Genomic DNA, 24,545 nt, shown 5'->3' on the forward strand with positions numbered 1-24,545 from the left:
GCAGCACTGTTTATAATAGCCAGGACATGGAAACAACCTAGATGTCTATCAGCAGATGAATGGATAAGAAAGCTGTGGTACATGTACACAATGGAGTATTACTCAGCCATTAAAAAGAGTACATTTGAATCAGTTCTAATGAGATGGGTGAAACTGGAGCCGATTATATAGAGTGAAGTAAGCTAGAAAGAAAAACACCAATACAGTATACTAATACAGATATATGGAATTTAGAAAGATGGTAATGATAACCCTGTATGCGAGACAGCAAAAGAGACACAGATGTATAGAACGGATTTTTGGACTCTGAGGGAGAGGGAGAGGGTGGGATGATTTGGGAGAATGGCACTGAAACATGTATACTATCATGTAAGAAACGAATCACCAGTCTATGTTCTATACAGGATGCAGGATGCTTGGGGCTGGTGCACGGGGATGATCCAGAGAGATGATATGGGGTGGGAGGTGGGAGGGGGGTTCAGGATTGGGAACTCATGTACACCCGTGGTGGATTCATGTCAATGTATGGCAAAACCAATACAGTATTATAAAGTAAAATAAAGTAAAAATAAAAATTAAAACAAAACAAAACAACTTTATTGTCACAGAAAAAAAAAAAGAACGTATATTTGAAAAGCCCTTGAAAATTATTAAATGTATGAACATGTGAAAGATACTAACTCTTAATAGTTTGCAAAATGTATTCTCTTTTCTTGCTTTTAAATTGATATTCCTGTATTGACTTACTGGAATTCTTTGAATTTTTTTTTCTTTTTTAAATTGGACTGATTCTAAGCGGGAAGGTCTAGGCTGGTGAATGTATATTGGCTTGTGAAATACTCAGAACATTTTTATTATTTTTATTTATTTTTTTAAAAGTAAGCAAATCACTGATTTCGTTTGGTTTTGTTTTTGTGATCCCTTTGGTATTAAAGTATAGGAATAAAGGGTAATGATTAAGCGTCTGCTGAGGTTTGATTTCAGTGGGCATTACCTAGTAAGTCCATTGCCTGAACTTTTGTTACATTATTAATTTCCAAAACATGGTTTTTAATTCTCTGTAAGTTGACTAAGTTTTTTTTCTTAATATTCTAGCTCTCTATCAATATCAGCTCACATCATTGAAAAAATAATTCTGAAGACATGTTTTGCTGAAAAGACAGCTGAGAAAAATTTTACGAATGGGATGAACACGCACCAGTTCATTGACTACCTACTGCAATTTGAATGTTAACATCACCCACCTGGTACAGTTACCTAGTGATGTACCAGTTCTCACGATACCCTATTTCAGTGTGCTTGTCTTGATTAAAGAATTCAAAGTGGAGTACCGCAAACTTGATATGGAAAATAAAAAGAAAGACAAGGACAAATCAGATGATAGAATGGCACGACCTAGTGGTCGGTTGGGACATAACACTCGAGGAGCTGGCTCTTCATCCTCTGGAGTTTTAATGGTTGGACCTAACTTTAGAGTTGGAAAAAAAATTGGATGTGGGAATTTTGGAGAACTACGATTAGGTAAGACTGTTTTGTTTATTCCATAATAATGGGAGCATTTTTTAAAAAATGAAGGGTACTTTTTAATGAAATGATTTAGTTAGTTACTTGTTTAATTGTTTCATTGTTGTGGTAATTTAAGAATTTCTGTGCACTTGTATTTTCATTTGTGGGTCATTTCTTAGTAAGAAAACAGTGTCTGTTTTCTTGAGATTAGCTGTCCAGATTAAAAGAAAAAAGAAAGTAAATGAAAAAGCCCTAGCAGGATCAAAGAGATACCAGGGGAATCTTTGCAGTGTACTCTTTAGGAATGATATTTAGGCTACTTTTTCTGATTGGAAAACATCTAGTAACTGTATGGCATAAAGTTAAGGTAATATCCTTAAACTACATCAGAAATCAGTGCAGTTTGCACTGTTATAATTTATTCCCCTCTTCCCGCATGTATGTCCAGAGTGGTTTAGAAATCTGTATTCTTACCAAGGGACACAAAGTACTGATTCAGTTTATTCTTATAACCAGGTAAGTTTGGGAAACATTGGTCTACTTTAACCTCCCAACTCTACGTTTAAGACATTTGAAACTCAGGGAAGGTTTCTTGACAAATGTCACACATCAATTTAATGATGGCCTCACGATCCAAATCTATCTTTGTAACTCCTAGTGCAATGAAGATGTGGCTATCTTCATTGAAGAGAAACAAGAAGGAGGACAGCACGGTTTTATGGGAGTCAGTATTGAGGTTCCTTGAGGGTTGTCTGGTTAATACACCAGCATGAGTGTAAACTTCCTTAAATAAAAAGAAAAAACTTAGCTTTGCAATTTTCATTAGATTCAACCTTGGTGTTATAAAAATATATGCAATTGTATCTTCATCTACTCAGCTACTTCTCTTTATCATCTTGTAAAACACTTTGAAAGAAAGTGAAGTTTTAGTATCAGACTCTTTGAGACCCCCATGGACTGTAGCCCACCAGGCTCCTCTGCCCATGGAGTTGTCCAGGCAAGAATTTGGAGTGGGTGGCCATTCACTTCTCCATGGAATCTTTCTAATCCAGGGATCAAATCCAGGTCTCTTGCATTGCAGGCAGATTCTTTACCATCTGGGCCAAAAACATTCTAATTTTTAGTTACTCCTTCATTTCATTACTGTTTTATGTAGTTAATGTACATTAAATCTTTGAATGAAGCAATCTAATGAAAGGTAATGACATTTTGTACATATGATGTGTCTAATAGACTCTTCTGCATTTTACTAAAGACTCGAATATTTGAAAGGGTGAATGTTTTATATATTTTTTTAAAAGGTATTGTAATGATACTTTGAAATTCTTAAACTGTTTCTGATTTTGGCACTTAAAAAAAAGCAGATTATTTACTTGTCTGACCTTGAATTACACCCATCCATCCATTAAAAATTTATCACATGTCTACATTATTATGTATGAAGCATGATTAGACACTGATGATACATTGGAAAAATGTAAAAATTGTCTCTGCCATTATGGAATGCATAAGTCATTTAACCACATGGGGCTTCAAATTTGTCAACTTTAGAATGGAATTATTTCTGCTTCCTGAATTACTGTGAAGATTAAATTTAGATAACAATATAAAAAACCCAACATTATCCTTGCCTGTTTCAGGAAAGCAGTGATTGTTCTACTCCTTTAAAGGATATCAAGATATTTGTTCTTAATTAAGATTATAGCATGTTGTATGTATATTTAAATTTAATATAAATTAGTTTTCTAGCTGTATATTATGACATATATATTTGTACTTTGTCACTCTCTGTGTATATCACTATAGTACTATAGTATTTTGGCATTTATTATTCAGAATCAATTTCATATAATTTATTTCAAAATAACTATATATATATACACACACATCTGTGTGTGTGTATGGATGTATATGTGTGTATACACACAAAAGAATCTAGTGGAACATTTTAGCCAGGGCATATGAGAAAACTGTATTACTCCTATATACTGAAACTAACATGCTGTATACTGAAAAAAAAAACAGCAAAATACCCCTATTCTTTTGCAGTCTGTGAATAAGCAGGAATAGGGATAAGATGACTTACTAGTCTATCCATCCATCCATCTATCCATTATCATCTTTCTATTTATCTATCTATATCTAATCTACCTGTGGGTTTTTATTGTATATTTGTGTAGATTTTATTTAAATGTTTTATCTATACATGTTACTGTTTCAGTACTTATGATACATGTAACATGTCCATTTGCATAATTACTTTAATCATTTTATTTTCTTAGTAGACTACTAAATAAAGGGAGGTTTTATTCCCTTTTAAAAAGGTTCCAGGTGATTTCTCTGTACAGAAAGAGTTGTTATAGTTGTCATTTTTTTCTATGATAAATGTGGATGAACATGTATATTTAATCTGGATAAACATGCTAATATTAAAAGCTGGTTTGAATTCTTAAACTGCTTTCTTTAAAGCCATGTTAATAGACATTGATTTCTGGCACTAAATTTTTTGTGATTAGTATTGAGTAAGAAAGAGTATAGAGTATATATGTTATAGGTAAGTGATTGTCAAAAAAGATGCTCTTAGGATCTTGGGCTGGACAGTGTTTTGTTTTTGCTTGCTTGTTTGTTAGAAGACTGTCCCATACACCGTGTGGCATTTAGGACTTCAGACCTCTTGGACACTAAACAGGAGTTGCATCTCCACATGCAGCCCCAGATTCCTTCCCCCCAGCCCCCACTCCCATTTCCAAAAGCCCCAAGGAGAGACACTGTTACCCTCTGTTGAAAGTACTTTTATAGAGGATTACTAAAGAAAGAAGGAAATGGCAACCCACTCCAGTATTCTTGCCTGGAGAATTCCATGGACAGAGAGGAGCCTGGCAGACTATAGTCCATGGGGTCGCAAAGAGTCGGACCCGACTGAGTGGCTAACAGACACACACACACTAAAGAAAGAAAGCCGAACATAAAAAATTTGACTTGAGATTAAAAAGAAAATAGTTAATCTTTTAAAAAATCTAAAATTAAGTTTAAGTAAATGTGTTTACTATCATTTTTATCTGTTTTTAATTGTAAAACGATGAATTGATATTTTTGGTTTTATTTTATCCTTGTATTGGTGGTAAGGCTTGCATCCAGCATGTTGGATATGTTCCTAGCTTAGACAATTAACCAAAACCCCCAGAAATGTTTTTAACAGGTACACAATGAGACAGAACAAAGCTAGCTAAAATGTGGGGTTATATTGTATACATTTTTTATTTTCCTGTGTATCATGAGCCTTTAACATCTGAAGAAAAACCTTCCTGGTCAGCCATATAGACCTCTTACTGTGGAGGTATTCTAGAATGTGTGGAATACAAACCAGCTAATATAACATTGCTTTAATAATGAAAAGAAACCAAAAAACCTCAAATCCTTTCACTCTGTGGAAAGACTGCTCCTCTACAGGATAGCCAGTTCTTCAAGATAAAAAAAATTGGGAGCATGCCTTTGATCTGCAGACTAACCAATTTAGGGCCATACCTCCCTCCTCTCTCTGGCCCATGCATTCCAGGAAGCAGTCTTCCTGAAGGCATCCCGTGGCAAAGTACAAGACAGTTCAAGAAACTGCCCACCGAAGGTTAACAGAGTTATTCAAACTAGTCACTCCTAAGATGTTCACCCTCCCCTATCTTGCTTTTCCTGCAGAAATACTAAAGATCTTGGCCAAAGCTCTACCCTTGCTCCTGTCTTCTACCACCTGACCAAAACATGATATTTCTTCTGTGTCTCCTCTTGTAGCTATGCCTGACTGACCACCCCGTGAAAGAACAGAACAAGGGTGTTATCTGTTGTTTTATGAATTACCATATCTGAAGTAAGATATTGTAAATTTTGATAGAATTAAGTAGACACAGAAGTTTTTATAACTTTTTATTTTTGTTTAAGAATTGTTTTGTTGAAAATTCTGCAGGTCTTACCATATGTATCAAGTAAATATACAGATTTGGGTGGATTCATCTTTTTTATGTTTATTGACTTTCCTACATTTATTAGCTGAAGCTTAAAATTTTTCTGAAAAATGTAACAAGGAGTAGGCTATAATGCTATAAGAAAGAGATCCTAGCATACAGTGGTGTTAGGCGAAGTAGTTTCTTCCTTTTTCACATAACACAGGCCAGAAGAACAGCACCAAGGGCTGTCAGGGTATCTCTGCACCCTCAGTATGTGGCTTCAGTCTTGATCTATGAGTTGTTTATTCCTGTTGTTGCTGTCTCCAGACACCCAGCCAGGAAAAGGGTCAGAAGATAATACGTATGTTCATTCTTGCAAGTGGGCAGTGACATGCCTTATGTTGACTCATATCTATAACTTAAAATCACATGTCTGCACCAACTTGAAAGAGAGGCTAGAAATGTAGTCTAGCTGGGCACCCATTTTAGGCCATTCCTTTACTAAGGAAGGTGAACAGGGATATTTCAGTTGATTAGTAGTCCCTGATATAACCATATATGGAGTTTCTGTAGAACATAGTTTTATAATAATGACCATTCAAATATCCCAATATTGTAAACCCATCTTTTCAAGTTCAGTATGGCACAAAGTACTGTTTATTGGAAACATCTTTTGAAATTGGATTAAAACTTCAGTGAACTGGAACCAGTTTACTTGGTGCCTTCTCTTAATTGGATTTCCTCCATACACACACTCCTCTCTCTTGCTTGTATTGTACCCACAAACATATACTTTGTGCATTGAACATACATTGTTAGTTTGTTCATATACATACCAAATGTGGATTGAAAAGCTGATTATTTAAGGGGATGCCTATACAGAGTCGATCATTGAAAAAGCAAGAGAGTTCCAGAAAAATGTCTACTTATGCTTTATTGACTACGCCAAAGCCTTTGACTGTGTGGATCACAACAAACTGGAAAATTCTGAAAGAGATGGGAATACTAGACCACCGGACTTGCCTCCTGAGAAACCTGTATGCAGGTCAAAAGCAACAGTTAGAACTGGACATGGAACAAGAGACTGGTTCCAAATAGGAAAGGAGTACTGATATATCAAGGCTGTATATTGTCACCCTGCTTGTTCATCTATGCAGAGTACATCATGAGAAGTGCTGGACTGGATGAAGCCCAAGCTGGAATCAAGATTGCTGGGAGAAATATCAGTAACCTCAGATATGCAGATGACACCACCCTTATGGCAGAAAGCAAAGAAGAACTAAAGAGCTTCTTGGTGAAAGTGAAAGAGGAGAGTGAAAAAGTTGGCTTAATACTCAACATTCAGAAAACAGGTCACGGCATCTAGTCCCAACACTTCATGGCAAATAGATGGGGAAACAGTGGAAACAGTGACAGACTTCAGTTTTGGGGGCTCCAAAATCACTGCAGATGGTGATTGCAGCCATGAAATTAAAAGATGCTTGCTCCTTGGAAGAAAAGTTATGACCAACCTAGACAGCATATTAAAAAGCAGAGGCATTACTTTGCCAACAAAGATCCGTCTAGTCAAACCTATGGTTTTTCCAGAAATGTATGGATGTGAGAGTTGGACTATAAAGAAAGCTGAGTGCTGAAGAATTGATGCTTTTGAACTATGGTGTTGGAGAAGACTCTTGAGAGTCCCTTGGACTGAAAGGAGATCCAGCCAGTCCATTCTGAAGGAGATCAGTCCTGAATGCATTGGAAGGACTGATGCTGAAGCTGAAACTGCAATACTTTGGCCACCTGATGCGAAGAACTGACACATTTGAAAAGACCCTGATGCTGCAAAAGATTAAAGGCAGGAGGAGAAGGGGACAACAGAGGATGAGATGGTTGGATAGCATCACTGACTCAATGGACATGAGTTTGAGTAAACTCCGGGAATTGGTGAGGGACAGGGAAGCCTGGCGTACTGCAGTCCATGGGGTAGCAAAGGGTTGGACCCGACTGAACTGAACTGAGCTATGCAAAGTGACAAAAATGCATTAGTAATATTCAATCATGGCTCATTTTTATAACCTTCAAAGTTCAGTGAAATCGCTAATATTCAAAAAAAGAAAATGCTTTTAGGATTTAGTTCTTTCTTCTGTGGCTTAAAAGTAAACATTTGACCATGTAAATGAAAACAAGAACAATGTTTTTAGAAGTATTTTGTTTATTTTCATTGTATGGAATCTGTGTTTAGACTAACTTTTTGTCCTATAAATATTTTTTCCCTATGTGGTTATGAATAAATATATACAATACAAAATAATTCTGAGAAGATAATGTCTTGATGAAATATAAATTCTATTTTTGAATTAAAAATTTTTCCTTTGTTAGACACTCAGGATTTAAGTGTTCCTCAAGATTTAAATTTTTCATTGTATCATTAAATTATTCACTAAGCCAATTTTATACATCATGTATTCTTAAAATATATATGGTCACATCTAAATGCTGAACTAATTGGCTAAAAAATGGTATGTTTTCCAAAATGTTTTTTAATTTATGGGCTCAGTGAGTACTTTGACTGCAGCTTAGCTTACACCACTTAGGTACTCCGATTAATCTCTGTCTTTGTGATCAGTGTAATAGGTTTATGAGATTTATGCTATTTAGCATTAGAATGAACATTATTTTCCCCCCACTCATTTTTATAAAACAAGAACAAAACTCAGAAGAGCATTATAATATTTATATGAACAAACACTACTGTACAGTGTTGGCAGTGGTTCTAACTATTTTTGCCATAACATTCTTTGTCACAAGTAGTCTTGCTGTTTGGCCATACAACTCATTGACTGTAAGGCAATTTTGCCCTAAAGGGTAAGATAACTGGTTGACAATTTGGTTTCAGTACTCTAAAAGATAAAAAAAAATCTGGTTGACAGTTTGATTTTGAATGGTTGACAGTTTGGTTTCATTTCTCCACGGATGCAGTGCTTTCATGGGTTTTTTTTTCATTTTATATTGGATTATAGTTTATTTACAATGTTGTGTTAGTTTCAGGTGTACAGCAAAGTGATTTAGTTATTTTTACAGTCCTATCACTTCATGGTAAATAGAAGGGAAAAAGTGGAAGCAGTGACAGGTTTTCTTTTCTTGAGGTCCAAGATCACTGTGGACAGTGCTGCAGCCATGAAATTGAAAGATTCTTGCTCCTTGGAAGGAAAGCTGTGAGAAACCTAGACTGTGTATTTAAAAGCAGAGGTATCACTTTGCCAACAAAAGTCCATATGATCAAAGCATGGAAATGAGAGTTGGACCATAAAGAAGGCTGAGTGCTGAAGAATTTATGCTTTCAAATTGTGGTGCTGGAGAAGACTCTTGAGGGTCCCTTGGACTGCAAGGAGATCAAACTAGTCAATCCTAAAGGAAATCAACCCTGAATATTCATTGGAACGACTGATGTTGAAACCAAAACTCCAATACTTTGGCTACCCGATGTGAAGAGCTGACTCATTGGAAAAGACCCTGATGCTGGGAAAAACTGAGGGCAAGAGGAGAAGAGGGCAGCTGAAGATGAGATGGTTGGATACCGTCACTGACTCAATGGACATGAATTTCAGCAAACTCTGGGAGATAGTGAAGGACATGGAAACCTGATGTGCTGCAGTCCATGGGGTTGCAAAAAGTCAGATACGACTTAGTGACTGAACAACAACTTTGGCTAATTTAGATACAATTGCTTGTTCTCTAATGCCATCTTTACCAGGTTTATCATGCAGTTAGAAATTGGAGGCTAAAGAAGAATCAAGCTCTTCGTGTCCCCTACAAAAGAAATGGTTACACGATTCCTGATGAGTGTAAGTTTCTTGAAAATGGTCGAAATCTTTGCTGTTTGATAGTGGAGAACATGATGGAGACAGAGTTGTTGTATTTGGTACAGCATCTGCTGCGGGCTACTGCTAAGTCGCTTCAGTCATGTCCGACTCTTTGCGACCCCATGGACTGCAGCCTACAAGGCTCCTCCATCCATGGGGTTTTCCAGGCAAGAGTACTGGAGTAGGGTGCCATCACCTACTCCGTGGTACAGCATCTAGCTTAGTTGATTTGGTGAAATATAAGGAGTGGGCATGTGTTGGAACATTTAAATGCAGTGCAGTGATTTATTACCAGTTATATAGGTTACACCTGGAGGAGGCAATGGCACCCCACTCCAGTGCTCTTGCCTGGAAAATCTCATGGATGGAGGAGCCTGGGAGGCTACGGTCCATGGGGTTGCAAAGAGTCGGAGACAACTGAGCAACTTCACTTTCTTTTTTTATATAGGTAACATGTATTGATAATCAATAGGAGCGTCCCTTGATTATTCATTTTATTTCCAGGGAAATCTGGAGAGACTTAGTGCAAGATTTTTTTAAATCATAGAGAATTTAGGTCCAGTATGAGATCCTGAATCCTTAATGTTTGACAATAGAAGTATCACCTTTTCTCAGATAGACCATAATAAACTATTATCATGAGTCTTCACAAATTTTAAATGTTTTTTATATTTTCATTTTTCACAATAAAGTCTTTAAAAGATTTTTTTTACTAGTTTTTCATGTGTCATCGTGTCCTTTTTAATGTTTATTTAAAATTTTATTTTCCTTGTTTTTTTATGGCAAAATGCCTTAAGGGCAGTTAGCTGGGCTGTGAAATTGCTTGTGGCAAAGAGTCTTATGGTGAAAATACTGCTCACTGTGGCAACATATCCAAGACTGAAATTTTGTTTAGAAGTTTTACTGCCATTCATCAGCTACTGAATAAAATGAAGTTAGGAGTATTATGTTCGAAAAATTTGCATGTGTGAGAGTTGATGATTACCTATTTTATTCAGTAGTCAGTGTAACCAGGGCCATTTACAATCACAGTTAAACAAAACAACTATCATTGTTCTCTTTTTCTTCAGAAATTCAGAAATTAGATATTGTTCTATTTTTTATCCTTTTAGCTATACTTGTAAAGAAGCACATGAATTTATGTATCACATTATCTTTGTATACTTAATTCTTCATAGTGTTTTACTTGAACTACAGATACTGACCCTGTGGAATTTTCTAGATTATTTTCAACTTGCTGCTGCCAATGATTAGTGTAATTTACTTGGATTCTTTACATATTAATTATGTTAAATCTTTATTCTGATTTGTCTTCTAGCTGTTCTTTGTGTAGATTTTTTTACTTAAAAAAGTTTAAAGTGTTTTAAGCTATCAAATCTGTATAAAATCTTCTGATCTCTTAATCTTTTTCCATTTTTTTTAATGCTCAAATGACTTCTATATACTGGCCTGATAAATATTTTTTCTTGTTTTATGGCTTATATCTAACTCTTAAAATAACTGGAATTTAATTTGGTTTTAAGGTAAGTTGCTAATAACACTTCTTCCCCTCAAAGTAACTAGTTTGTCAAAGCCAGTTATTGAATAGTATTTCTAAAATTTTGTTTTATTTTAAATGTATTCCAGATTTTTCTGTATATTTACTAGATTATGTAAGAGCCCTATTAATATCACATCCGATAATAACAAAGGATTTAAAATGAGGTGGTGATTGAAAAAGGAATTGTGTAGTCTTGTTTCTATATACCGTTCTGGTTTTGAAACTTAGTAGTGTGTTTGCCTATTGATTACTTCCTAAGTGGTACACAGTATTCTAACAAAATAAGAGTTTTTCTATTTTTTTAAAAAATAAATAGGCTAAAGTATTTCTTAGTCTTACTTTTTTCTCTGAATCCAGGTGAAATACTAAATGTTACTGAGTTGATCATAAATTTAAATATATCCCTGTTATTGAGGTTTCTGCTAAATAGTTGGAAGCAAAATCTATATTTTATTTAAATGTATTCTGTGCTTCTCCTCCTATCCCCCCAGAGTAGTTTTACATAATATATCTTTAAAAATTCACTTCTGGTAGAATCTGACATTTTTCTTTCTTTTTCAAGGGAAAAATTTGTATACAAATGAATATGTGGCCATTAAATTGGTAAGTTCATGTTTCTTATTTTTCTTCAATCATTTTCTTGTTATTTCTTTAATGATTAAGTTGCATTTTCACTAGTTTTTCCATATCATTTGTAACTTGAGTGTTTATTTGGAAAGTATGAGGCATAACTGATTTTTTGTTATTAAGCTTCTAGCATCATCGTGCCCCTCAAGTGTATGGTAACGTATATGTAAGATATCTGTGTCTTTCTGTGTTACGATAACTTAATCATTTTACTGTGGGAGCATTATAGAATTGAATTCTTAAAATTTGGCACTGCTTCAGATTTGCAGAAGCTGATGTACTGGCATTTTTAATATGCTAGAAGTTCCTGATTCAAGCATTTGGACAAAAGTGTCTTTAGTGTTTAGGATTACATTATTTGGAAATGTATTTCCAGGTAGCTTCCAAAATCTTTTCTGTTTGTGTTTTATGTTTGGTAAAACTGGGTCTTGCTTGACCTTCAGGGATTCAGAAATTCTTGATGTGGGTGGAGGTTAGCAGGAAAGCAAACTCCCAAGGGACTGATTTGAAGTCCTAAAGAAGCTTGGTATGATAGCTGTAAGGCAGCTTTTTTTTTTTTTTTTGATGTAGTTGGGATCTGGGAATTTTTATGACATATAACTTTGTTCTGGTGCAAATTTACTATTTGGTTTGCCTGCCAGGTTTCCCTGAGGTTGAGCATGGCTTGTTTGGCTTCCCCAGCCTGCCTGCCAGTCTTGATCTTGTTTCTGCCAATATAACCTCTGTTATTAGGGTAATGTGACTACAGAAGAGCCTGTTCAAGTTGGAGAAATTGAAAAACAAAACTTTGGGGATAAGATAGAAAACTGATTTAAGTTAAAAAGCACAGTTTAAGTATATTTGTGAGTGTAAACCAAGTTTCACTGGAACACATGCTGTCTATTTTTACTGGAAAATAAAAATGCACAGAAGGGGTTGTGGTGCTACTGAAATGGGCTCACTGACATGTGAGTTGGGACTGGCATTTACCTGGCATGAGTTCACCTAGGTTTAAGTTCTGGTCCTTGGTTTTTATGACAGAAAATCTGGTTAGGTTGTCTCCTTAAAACTGTCACTGTTGATCAGAGCTAGAGTCACAGCATCCATCAATTCACTCAGTCAGTCAAGCTCTCAGGTGTAAGTATTTCAGAAGAGTTAATTTCTAACTTACAGTGAAGGTATTTTACTATTATGGGTCCAGAATGCCCACAACAGTATAAATCATGTTTTCTTTCTGTAGGCTGATCTACATAGAATATTAGGTTAAAACTACAAAAAGAAATTTACAAGGTTCCCTCATGAGTGTGTAGTTAGGACAAGGGGAGTTAGTTTGTGTGAATCACAATAGGGAGGCCAGGATGCAAGGAATGGGCACTGCTGACTTTTCTTTTCCCGTGGTCTAGGCCAGTGTTGGGAGTAGACGTGGCACACTAGGATGGCAACACCTATAATCTTTGTTATTGATGGCTTGTAGTGAGTAGCTCCATTCACGGGAGCACGTGAATAATACTTAACTGATAGGTTAGGGCAAATAAATCTTTATGTTAAAATAGGAGCCATGCTAGGCTCACCTTTACTTGTTAATTTCAGTCATTAACTGGTGACCCTTAGCTCCAGTTATTTTCAGATTTGAAACTTGTTTACCCTGTTGACATCTTTGATACCTTACTAAACATATACTATGTCATCTGTTAGCCTTCCTATGTATACACATACAAGTCAACTTGTTTTAGTTTACCTTCATGCTGTATCACTGTTCCCGTATTTTTTTTTTAAATGTCAAGTTTTTTTGTTGTTGTTGATTCTGGAACCTATTTATTAATTTATTTTTGGCTAAACTGAGTCTTTGTTGCTATGGGAAGGCATTCTCTAGTTGCTGTGGGCAGGGGCTGCTCTTGGTTGTGGTGCATGGGCTTCTCATTGTGGTAGCTTCTCTTGTTGCAGAGCATGAGCTCTAGACGAGCAGGCTTAAGTAGCTGTGGTGTGTGGGCTCAGGAGTTGTGGTTCCCAGGCTCTAGAGCACAGCCTCAGTAGTTGTGGTGTGTGGGCTTAGTTGCTCCACAGTATGTGGGATCTTCCCAGACAAGGGATCGAACCCACATCCCCTGCATTGGCAGGTGGATTCTTTACCACTGAGTCAATGGGGAAGTCCCCTTATTGTTTTTTTCTTCTTTTGTTTTTTGACATTATTTTTCTGCCTTGATTTGCCCCTTATTAAAGCACAGTGATCAGAACTACATATAATAATGTTGTTATTCAGTATTCTTTGGGAGAACTGGAAGTATTTTTTATATCTATGTGTGGCATTTTGAGGTTGAAATATGGTATAGAGTTATGCTTGCCTCAGATTCATCCAAAAATGTATTGGCAAGATAGAAAATTTTTCATATAAACTGTTAAGCCATGGTTGGTACTTAGTTTCCTAAATATTTGCATATGTGTGTATGTATGTTTTTATATGTGTAATATATGTATATACATATATTAAATGTTCTTATATATTTTTTCTTTTTATCTTATATGTTTGTCTGTTTGTATCTATTGTCTGTTTATAGAAAACCACATAATTTTGTTCAGAACCTGCCTTAAAAGTAACTACTTGAAAATGTTGTATCTGTATACCTTCAGTACTATCTTATTTTTCTACCTTGGTACAAAGGAGTTATTTGATGACAGTGGTGTTCATTCAGAGAGCAAACTTTAGTGACTAATTTCAGTTTTGTTATATATCCCATATAAAGGTTTACACACTTATTTAATGATACCCTAGTTCATATTGATAGTTTGCTTCAGGTTAATTTGTTAACTTGATCTCAGCCACCACTCTATATCTTGTTTGTTCAGTTCAGTTCAGTCACTCAATCATGACTCTTTGCGACTCCATGGACTATAGCACGCCAGGCTTCCCTGTCTATCACCAACTCCCGAAGCTTGCTCACACTCGTGTCCACTGAGATGGTGATGCCATCCAACCATCTCATCCTCTATCACCCCCTTCTCCTCCTGCCTTCTGCCATACAACAAATAACAGGTTATTATGTATCTTGTTTATAGTTACATAATAACCTGTCATTCATGAATAATGAAAAATTCATCCTATGGTGAGGTGACTTTTCTTGTATGGTGGCACAATAAAATTTTAGTGCTAGTAAAGTATTGGAATCAAGCTGAACTGACTCTACTAAATTAGAAAGTAGATAGATCTGGGTTTCTGTTTTTACCTAGGGAATATTGGTGATTGAATGAATTATGTATTTTACTTGTGATTGTCTACTTGGGTATCTTTTTATTATATGTTATGGTTATATACTTTAATATAGTTAACTAAAGAATTCCACTGTATGGAAGGGGCTGTTTTAAGTCATATATATGTGTATAGAAATAAAATGAGAAAATATTTTATCTGTCTTTTGTAAACAAGGGAACTGGAAAGTACCGAAGATTAAGTAAACCTAGCAAGTAGTGAAATTATGACTCACATCCAGCACAATTTAATTTCAGTGCCTCTGCCTTTACCCTGCCATCCTGCCTCTCAAGAACTAAGTTGATTGTTTTCTCTTATAATAATCTTATGTTTATAATTGTTCCACTGGGATTTTACAGCTTCCTTATTTGAAGTCTTTGTCGTTGGTTGTTTAATTATGGTATGTCCAAGTATAAATTTCTTTTTAGTTAACTCTGTTTGGGATTCACATTCCTCTTGACTCTCTGGTTTGTTATCTTTCATCAGTTTGCACATTTATTTCTTCAGTTATTGCCTCTGCTCACTTTTCTTTCTTTTTTCCTTATCAAATGCATATTAGTCCTCATTATATTGTCCAGCTCTTTAATCTTTTTTGTGTGTTTTCTTTTTTTCTTCCTGCATAATGCATTTTGTATAATTTATGTAGATGCATTCTACAAAATTTTCTCATTCTTCAGATATTTTTCTGTCTCCCAGTTTCCAAATTCTTTTTGCTGTTGTGTTAGTGTGTTGACAGATTGGTTTTAAATTTTGGTTATTTTTGTTTTTTTGTACTTCTTGAAGTTTTGTTGGTTTTGTTTAGATTTTGTTGGCTTGTTATAGACTTTCCTTTTCCTGTGTTATTACTCTGTTATAGTTTTGTTCACTTTTCCTGTGTTATTACTCTGTTATAGTTTTGTTTCCTACAACTATTTTCACACATTTATATCTTAAATCTACTTTGCTTCTGTTTATGTTCTATGAGTGTGTGTGTGTTTGTCTGTGTAGGTATAAATCTCAAAAACATGATGTTGAATGAAAAGTCAGACATACATATAAAACATATATGTACAATGTCATTTACATGAAATCCAACAACAGACAAAACAAATCAAAAGATGATAGAAGTCTGAGAGAAGGGTGATAGAAAAGTGCTAAAGGCTTTTTGAGCTAGTGGTTGCAGTTTACAAAGCTCATGAGCCTAATATTTAGAAATCGTGTGTTTTACTGTAAGCTGTTCAGTCCAGTTCAGTTCAGTCGCTCAGTTGTGTCTGACTCTTTGCGACCCCATGAATTGCAGCACGCCAGGCCTCCCTGTCCATCACCAACTCCCGGAGTTCGTTCAGACTCACGTCCATCGAGTCCGTGATGCCATCCAGCCATCTCATCCTCTGTCGTCCCCTTTTCCTCCTGCCCCTAATCCCTCCCAGCATCAGAGTCTTTTCCAATGAGTCAACTCTTCGCATGAGGTGGCCAAAGTACTGGAGTTTCAGCTTTAGCGTCATTCCTTCCAAAGAAATCCCAGGGTTGATCTCCTTCAGAATGGACTGGTTGGATCTCGTTGCAGTCCAAGGGACTCTCAAGAGTCTTCTCCAACACCACAGTTCAAAAGCATCAATTCTTTGGCACTCAGCTTTCTTCACAGTCCAACTCTCGCATCCATACATGACCACTGGAAAAACCATAGCCTTGACTAGACTGCTGTACTCCACCAAATTTTTAAAAAATGTATTGTTGCTACTGTCAAAATTTTCCCATCTCCATCATTTTCTTTTTTAGTTTTCTGTAATGTCACTTTAACCCAGAACCTTTCCATCAGAGGGCACAGTAATTCCTGGGAACAGGAGAAATAGAATCAGGGCCATTATTGCCTTAGTCAAGAATGTTAACAGTATACTTTTCTTCAGGGTTACAGAGTCAAACATAGATTTCCCTAATGCTTGTCTAATAGCCACTTAACCTTGTATACATTTATGGCATTAATTTATTTTACATTGTACTTAAAGTTGATTATTATCTGGATTTAACCTTAGGGAGACAAGGATACCTAATAGAGTGTTACACTATATAAGAGTTGACATCAAGATTTGTAACATTCGTAATAATTGGAGCCTAGTGATACTTTAATAACATATATTTTTTATTGTTGCTTTTTTTTTTTAAATAGGAGCCCATGAAATCCAGAGCACCACAGCTACATTTGGAATACAGATTCTATAAGCAGTTAGGATCTGGAGGTAAAGTCTTATTTTAATTTTTAAATTTGTAGTAAAATGAATTATCACGATAGTAGCTCTAGTTTCAAGGAATACTATGTTAAATTTAGTTAAAAGTAATACTTCTTAAGGCTATGGTTAGTAGGTTATTTTCTTACTAGAGTCTTCCCTTTTTATTTTAAACATGCTTTTTGGAGCTTTTTGTATTGGTACCAATAGAAATAGAGAACATTGTGAAAAAATTTAATTGGGGAATATAAAGTTCATATAGTTTCCAGACTCTTAGCCTTTTTGGTGGTATTATAGTTACTGAAATGACATACGACATAGCAGTAGGCTGAAAAATGGCCCCTTAAAAGATAGCCATATGACAGTTCCTAAAATCTATAAATGTGACCTTATAGCAAAGACTTTGCAGGTATGAATAAGCTAAGGATCTTGAGATTAAAGATTATTTTGGGTTATCTCTCTTCAGTTCAGTTGTTTAATCGTGTCTGACTCTTTGCAACCCCATAGACGACAGCACATGGGTTATCTGGGTGGCCCCAAACGCACAGTAAAAGAGAGTCAGAGGAACGATTTACGTAACAGAAGAGAAGGCCAAGTGGCTACAGAGGCCAAGGTTGGAGTGATATGGCCAATAAGCCAAGGAATCCCGAAATCCTGGTGTAGGATTGTCCTGTAGAACCTCTTTGATTCAGCCTGTTGAAACTGATTTCAAATTTTTGGCCTCCAGAACTATGAGAAAGTAAATTTCTGTTATTTTAAGCCACAAATGTGTAGTAATTACAGTGGCTGTAGGAAATTAATGCCAGTATAGTTTTAAATAAACTCTAAATCTAAGTGAGAATGGATATTTTGTTCCATTGGAAAAAAACTAACAAGAAAATTTCCTATTTTACATTGTATTTACTTCTTGTTAATGTTTATCTCAGCTCCACTTTTCATTTCTGTCTACTAACTGTAATGATTTTTATATGTACAGTGTCTTACCAAGTAAGGATATTTTGTTTTCCCAGATTCAGTAGAATGAAATTTTTTCAGGTGTCTTTTTGTAAGCTCATGTTTACCTTCTGCTTGGTAGAGCTGTACATTTCTTAATACATTATCAATTTTGCATTCTTTTCTTTTTCCTTAGAGCATGCTTTCCAAATGAGTCATCATTGTGGGGACACTAAGTTGACATTTTGTAATAATGGTTTTATCATTATAAACTTTCTATAGTGCATGTTTGAGTCTGATACAGATAGTCCTCCAGGACATCAAAATTATCACTGACAATTGAGATTTAAATGATAAGGGGATACAACTAATTATATGTGAAACTATACATATTAGTTAGGACTAGTAAGTGACAGAAAGCCCTAAGAAGCTAAGTGGGGGGGAAAAAAGGAGTTTATTGACCACGTACTGTAAATTCAGGGAAAAGACTTGTTCATAAGACATTGCAATACTGTCACCAGAGACATTCTTTAATTTGTCTCTGTGCTCTGTGTGTGTAAGCAAATGTGTAAGCTTTGTTCTCTGATTGGCCCTTCTTATGAAATGATAGACAAGCTTACCAACAGCCTAGCTTAGCACTTATAAAAATATTTCTTAACTAAAAATTTCAGCAAAAGTTCTAGAACCGAATTATAATGGTTGCCTGAAGTGAGGAGGGAGGGATAGTTAGGGATTTTAGGAAGGTCATGTGCATACTGCTGTATTTAAAATGGATAACCAACAAAAAACTACTATATAGCACATGGAACTCTGCTCGGTGTTATGCCAGCCTGGATGGAGGGGGCTTTGGGAGAGAATGGATGCATATATACATATGGCTGAGTCCCTTCACTGTTCACCTGAAATTACCACAGCATTGTTAATTGGGTAAAAGTTTGAACTTTGGGGAAAAAAGTTATAGCACCAAAAAAATAAAAGTTCTAGGATTGAATCGTACTTATTTTGTATCTAGTGATTTAATCACTGTGAATTTGATTGCCCAGACTTGCATCTTGTGCTCATCTCAGGCACTACCTGAAATCCAGGTGCCAAGAATAGGGAGAGGTGGTTGTCTCATGGGAAACTGTAGTGTCACCAGAAGAAGGAAGATTGGATGCTGGAGACCTTGTGTTGAGAACTGCTGAGCTAGGAGTATAAGCATTGGTGGTAAAAGTTAAGAATGCCTGAAAGCAAAAAATGTCCTTGGAAAAGAACATAACCTATGTGCTAATTCTATAGTTAGTTATTCTAATCAGATTTCAGGTTTTCTTGATCAGATCTGTAGAGTTTAAATTTCCTGATAAGAATGTTAATATTGATGTGCATGCATTCTAAGTTGTTTTAGTCATGTCGGACTCTGTGCAACCCTGTGAACTGTAGCCCTCCAGGCTCCTCTGTCCATGGGGATTCTCCAAGCAAGAACACTGGAGTGGGTTGCCATGCCCTCCTCCAGGGGATCTTCCCGACCCAGGGATCGAACCCATGTCTCTTATGTCTCTTGCATTGGCAGATGGGTTCTTTACCACTATTTCTGTTCTCATCCTTCCTACATGAACAATAGTGGACCTGAAAATGGAAAGAAACATCATGACAATGATTCTTTTAATAACATGCTTAACCGTTGCCCACCTATAAGGAACTGAAGTACCAAGCAGTATTAAAAGTGTAGGATTTCCATATGTTATTTTGTGACTTAATTGATGGTGTTTTGTCACATAAGTGAAATGCTGAAATATAAAATGAAGTGTGAAATTTATTTGGGGAGAGAGATGATGCAGTTGTACTTTCAAGTAGTGTGTGAGTTTTGTATTCTTACCCGTTCTTGAGTGTTTCTTGGGAAAAAATATACTTGTCTCCAGTGCTGGGGATGCTAATAAGCATCACTGAAAATTAGTGATGTTAGAAGTTATCAGAGTAACTTTTGTCAGCCTGCAATCAATAACTTTTTATAGTAGTCTCAAAAATGCTTTTAGAACAATTGAAATTAGGTGGACTCTAACTTTATAGTTGAAAGTTCACTGGATATAAAAATACAAAAGCTTGCTTTTGCCCATTGAGTTGGGTCGTGTTCATGCTTTTTAGTAGCCAAAAAACTCTGATCAAGAGACACAGCTAGTAACTTAAAACCTCATGACTCTTTGTCCTCAGGCTTCTCTCCAGAGCCTCTCTTCCTTCTTGCCCTCCTGTCCCTCACCTCTCCCTTCTGGTCTTACGTATCATATTTATATTACTGTGGCTGTGTTGTTTTGTTTGGTGCTTGTTTATTAGTTGCAGCTTTTCCTAATTCATAGCAATTTGATTTGTTTGCTCATTGTTAGAAAACTGCCCAGCCATGACCTGGGAAATGGAATTTTAGTTTGGCTTTTACAGTGCATGCTTTTTGCTTTGTACTCTTGATTTTTAAAAGATATATAACTCTGATCCTGTACTTCAGTGACAGAATTTGTGTTGAAATACATTATCCATTATATTAGTAGTTATGTAAGAAGTTTTTGCATTCATTGACTCATGAAGCAATATGTATTTCAAAGAGTCATTTAGAGTTAGATCATTTTTTTTTCCCCACCAGAGATCTGTGCTTAGTCATTTTAAGGTAAAATTATGTTGAATGGTAAAGCTGAGGTATTTCTATTCATATTGGAGACTAAATATTTAATTTACTCAATGAAATATAATGCTCTTTATGGAATTTAGCCATCTGGATAAGGTAGAGATAAATATGTTTGAGACTCTTTGAAACCATTAAAGAAAGGAAGTTTTGAAGAAAATGGAAGCAGTTCTCACTTGTTCCTTTATTGATCTCTTTCTCAGTATTATTTTAGAAAGCCAGATATATTATGTGTATACCTTACTTGAATGTTCATGTACAACTGCCAACAATGAGTTGGCTTATATAAATTCACTTACGTATACGTCTTTTCAATTCAGAAATTCTATGTGAATAGTTGTGAATTTTGAATTATGCTTAATAGACACATTTGAAGAGGGGAGACTTAAAGGTTGGGAAAAAAGAAAAGTTGGTGATTTGGATAGCAGAACTAGGGTAGAAAACTTTGAAATGCAGCCTTAGAACAAAATAGCAAGGCAGAGTAAATCTGGGCCTTAGAATGGGAGGTATGGTGGGAAGGAAGAGGAAGGCAAAATTATATGATGACAGAGTCTGAACACTACACAGTTGACCCTTGAACAGTGTGGGTCCACTTATACATGGATTTTTTTCAATAGTAAGTACTACTTCCCTGGTGGCTCAGACAGTAAAGACTCTGCCTGCAATGCAAGAGACCCAGGTTCCATCCCTGGGTCTGGAAGATCCCCTGGTGAAAGGAATGGCTACCCACTCCAGTATTACTGCCTGGAGAACTCCATGGACGGAGGAGCCTGACAGGCTACAGCCCATGGGGTCACAAAGAGTCAGATAAGACTGAATGACTAACACTTTAACTACAATACTACATGATGTAGGGTTGGTTAAATGTGAGGATGTGGAACCACAGACACAGAGGATCCAAAACATGTATATGGAGGGCCGGCTGTGAGTTATATGTGGATTTTTCACTGTGCAGAGGGTCACTGTCCCTAACTCCTGTGTTTTTCAAGGGTCAGTTCTACTTTGCTTAATTCCAAGGAGCTCCACAATGAAGTTCATGGTTAATAAGAGTAGAAGTAAGGCTATATAACTTTGAATATTAGGGAGAGTGTTTGAGAAATACTTACTCAGTTACAGTTACTACTTGGATTAAATAAATGTGGCCTAAATCTTTTTCCAATTTGTTTTTCTTTGTCGTCCTTGAAGAGTTGTTGTTGTTTTTTTTTTTAAGTTATTGAAAGTTTCAGCATTATAATTTGACATCTGTACAGGCATTCCTTATTTTGCGCTTCACTAGTATTTTTTTTTTTTTTTTTTAATTACAAATCGGAAGTTTGTGGCATCCCTACAAAGAGCAAGTCCTTGGCGCCCTTTCTCTAACAGCATCTGCTCACTTCATGTCTTTGTGTCACATTTGGACAATTTTCACAGTATTTCTGACTTTTCTGAATGGGAGCTTCCCTTGTAGCTCAGTTGGTAAAGAATCTGCCTGTAATACAGGAGACCTGGGTTCAATTCCTGTGTCTGGAGGATCCCCTGGAGAAGGAAATAGCAGCCCACTCAGTATTCTTTCCTGGAGAATCCCATGGACAGAGGAGCCTGGGAGGCTACAGTCCATGGGGGTCTCAACAGCCAGACCTGACTGACCGACTAAACTACCACCACCAGACTTTCCCATTATTATTATGTTTGTTCTGGTGAACTGTGTACAGTGATCTTTGATGTTACTGTCACAGCTTGCTGAAGGGTCAGATGATGGTTAGCATTTTTTAGCCATAAAGGGTTTTTAAGTTAAGGTATGTACATTGTGTTTTTAGACATAATGCTACAGCATACTTAATAGACTTCAATATAGTGTAAAGACAACTTCTATATGCACCATGAAACCAAAAAATTCTGTTTAAATTTATTTTGATATTCCCGTTATTGCAGTGGTCTGGAACTGAACCCAGAATATGTCCTAAGTATGCCTGTACACACTACAAAGGGATCATCACATTTCTACTTACTATCCATCACTGTACAGCTGACTCCCCTCACCTATTTCACTCATTCCCCCAACTCCCTTTCCCTCTGGTAACCACTAATCTAATTTCTACATCTGTGAGTTTGTTTTTGATTTATTTTGTGTATTCATTCATTTTGTTTGTTTTAGATCCCACACATGAGTAAAATTTTGTGGTATTTGTCTTGTTTGCTTATTTCACTTAGCATAAAACTTTCAGTGTCCATCCATGTTGTCACAAATGGCAGGGTTTCATTCCTTTTTTGTGGATCCATTCATGCATCCATGAACACTTAGCTTATTTCTGTTTCTTGGCCATTGTAAATAATGCTGCAGTATTTAGGGCTTCATGTGTCTTTTCACATCATGTTGTGTTCTTTGGATAATACCTGAAGTGGAAATAGCTGGGTCAGATGGTAGTTCTATTCTTAATTTTTTGAGGAATCTCAATGCTATTTCCCATATGACTGCACCAATTTTCAGTCCCACCAACAGTGTACAAGGTTTCCCTTTATCCACATCCTCTCCAGTATTTGTTATTTTTTTTTTCTTGTTGATAATAGCCATTCTGACAGGTGTGAGGTGATCTTTCATTGTGGTTTTGATTTCATTTCCCTCATAATTAGTGATGTTGAACACCTTTTCATGTGCCTTTTGATGTGTCTTTAGAAAAATACCTATTCAGATCCTCTGCCCATTTTAAAAAAAATAAATTTTTCAAATTCATAAATTGAATTTTGTTAAATGCTTTTTCTGAGTCTGTTGAGATAATCATGTGATTTTTATCCTTCATTTTGTTAATATAATGTATCATGTTGATTGACTTGCAGATGTTATACGTTCACGCGTCACTGGAATTAATCCCACTTGATCATGATGGATGATTCTTTTAATGTATTGCTGGATTTGGTTTGCTAATATTTTGTTGAGGATTTTTGCAGCTTTGTTCATCAAGAATGTGTGTGCTCAGTTGCTGAGTTTTGTCCAACTCTTTGTGACCCCATGGACTGTAGTTCTTCAGGCTCCTCTGTCCATCGAATTTCCCAGACAAGAATACTGGAGTGGGGTGCCATTTCCTACTCCAGAGGGTCTTCCTGACCCAGGGATCAAACCCGAGTCTCCTGTGGCTCCTGCACTGGCAGATGGATTCTTTACCACTGTGCCTCCTGGGGAGCCCTCATCAAGGATATTGGTCTGTTATTTTGTTTTAATGGGGGTCATTGTTTGGTTTTGGTATCAGAGTAATGGTGTCTTCATGAGATGTGTTTGGAAGGTTTTCTTCTTCAGTTTTTGGGAAGAGTTTGAGAAGAGTTGGTATTAAATCTTTTTGGATGTTTTGAATAATTTATTGATGAAAGCCATCTGATCCTAGACTTGAGTTTGCTGGGAGCTTTTTGATTACTCTTTAAGTCTCCTTACTAGTAGTTATTCTATTCGGATTTTCTATTTTTTCATGATTCAAGTCTTGGGAGCTTGTATGTTTCTAGGAATTTTCCATTCTTTTTAAGTTGTCTAATTTATTGATAGGTAACTGTTCATAATGGTTTCATAATTTTTTGTATTTCTGTTGTATCATTTGTAATTTCTCCTCTTACAGTTTGATTTTGTTTGAGTCCTCTTTTGCTTTTTTTAAAGATTAGGTTAGCCAGGGATTTGTCAATTTAATCTGTTCAAAGAACTAGCTCTTGTTTCATTCATCTTTTCTATTGTTTTTAAAATGTCTTTCATTTATTTCCCCTCATATCTTTATTATTTCCTTCCTTCTAGTTTTGAGCTTCATTTATTCTTTTTGTTTCCTTAGGTGTAAAGTTATATTATTTATTTTGGATTTTTCTTGCTTCTTGAGGTAGGCCTGTATTGCTATGGACTTTCTTCTTTGAACTGCTTTTGCTGCATCCCATGGAGTTTGGTATGTTGTTACGCTGCTTTCACTTGTTTCTAGGTATTTTTTAATTTCCTCATTGACCTATTGGTTGTTTGGTACATGTTGTTTATTAATTTCTATGATTTTGTGCTTTGTGGTTGATATTTAGTTTAATAGAATTGTGGTTGGAGAATATGCTTGATATGATATCAGCCTTTCTGAATTTATTCTGAG

The 24,545-nt window shown here is 35.9% G+C and overlaps 1 protein-coding gene across 10 annotated transcripts in view; it reads left to right on the plus strand.

Moving 5' to 3' along the window:
- The first annotated feature begins 466 nt into the window (after positions 1-466).
- The window catches only part of CSNK1G3 (casein kinase 1 gamma 3), a 96,209-nt gene continuing 72,130 nt past the window's right edge, over positions 467-24,545 (plus strand). For all 10 annotated transcript variants that reach the window (XM_040241723.1, XM_040241726.1, XM_040241725.1 and 7 more), the window contains exons 1-3: positions 467-1,521; positions 11,392-11,432; positions 16,826-16,895. In XM_040241723.1, the coding sequence (XP_040097657.1) occupies positions 1,344-1,521; positions 11,392-11,432; positions 16,826-16,895 (289 nt within the window). In that variant the 5' untranslated portion in view covers positions 467-1,343. The remainder of the gene's footprint in view (positions 1,522-11,391; positions 11,433-16,825; positions 16,896-24,545) is intronic.

This window comes from Oryx dammah, unplaced genomic scaffold, assembly GCF_014754425.2.
Source record: "Oryx dammah isolate SB20612 unplaced genomic scaffold, SCBI_Odam_1.1 HiC_scaffold_5, whole genome shotgun sequence".
NCBI classification, from domain to species: domain Eukaryota; kingdom Metazoa; phylum Chordata; class Mammalia; order Artiodactyla; family Bovidae; genus Oryx; species Oryx dammah.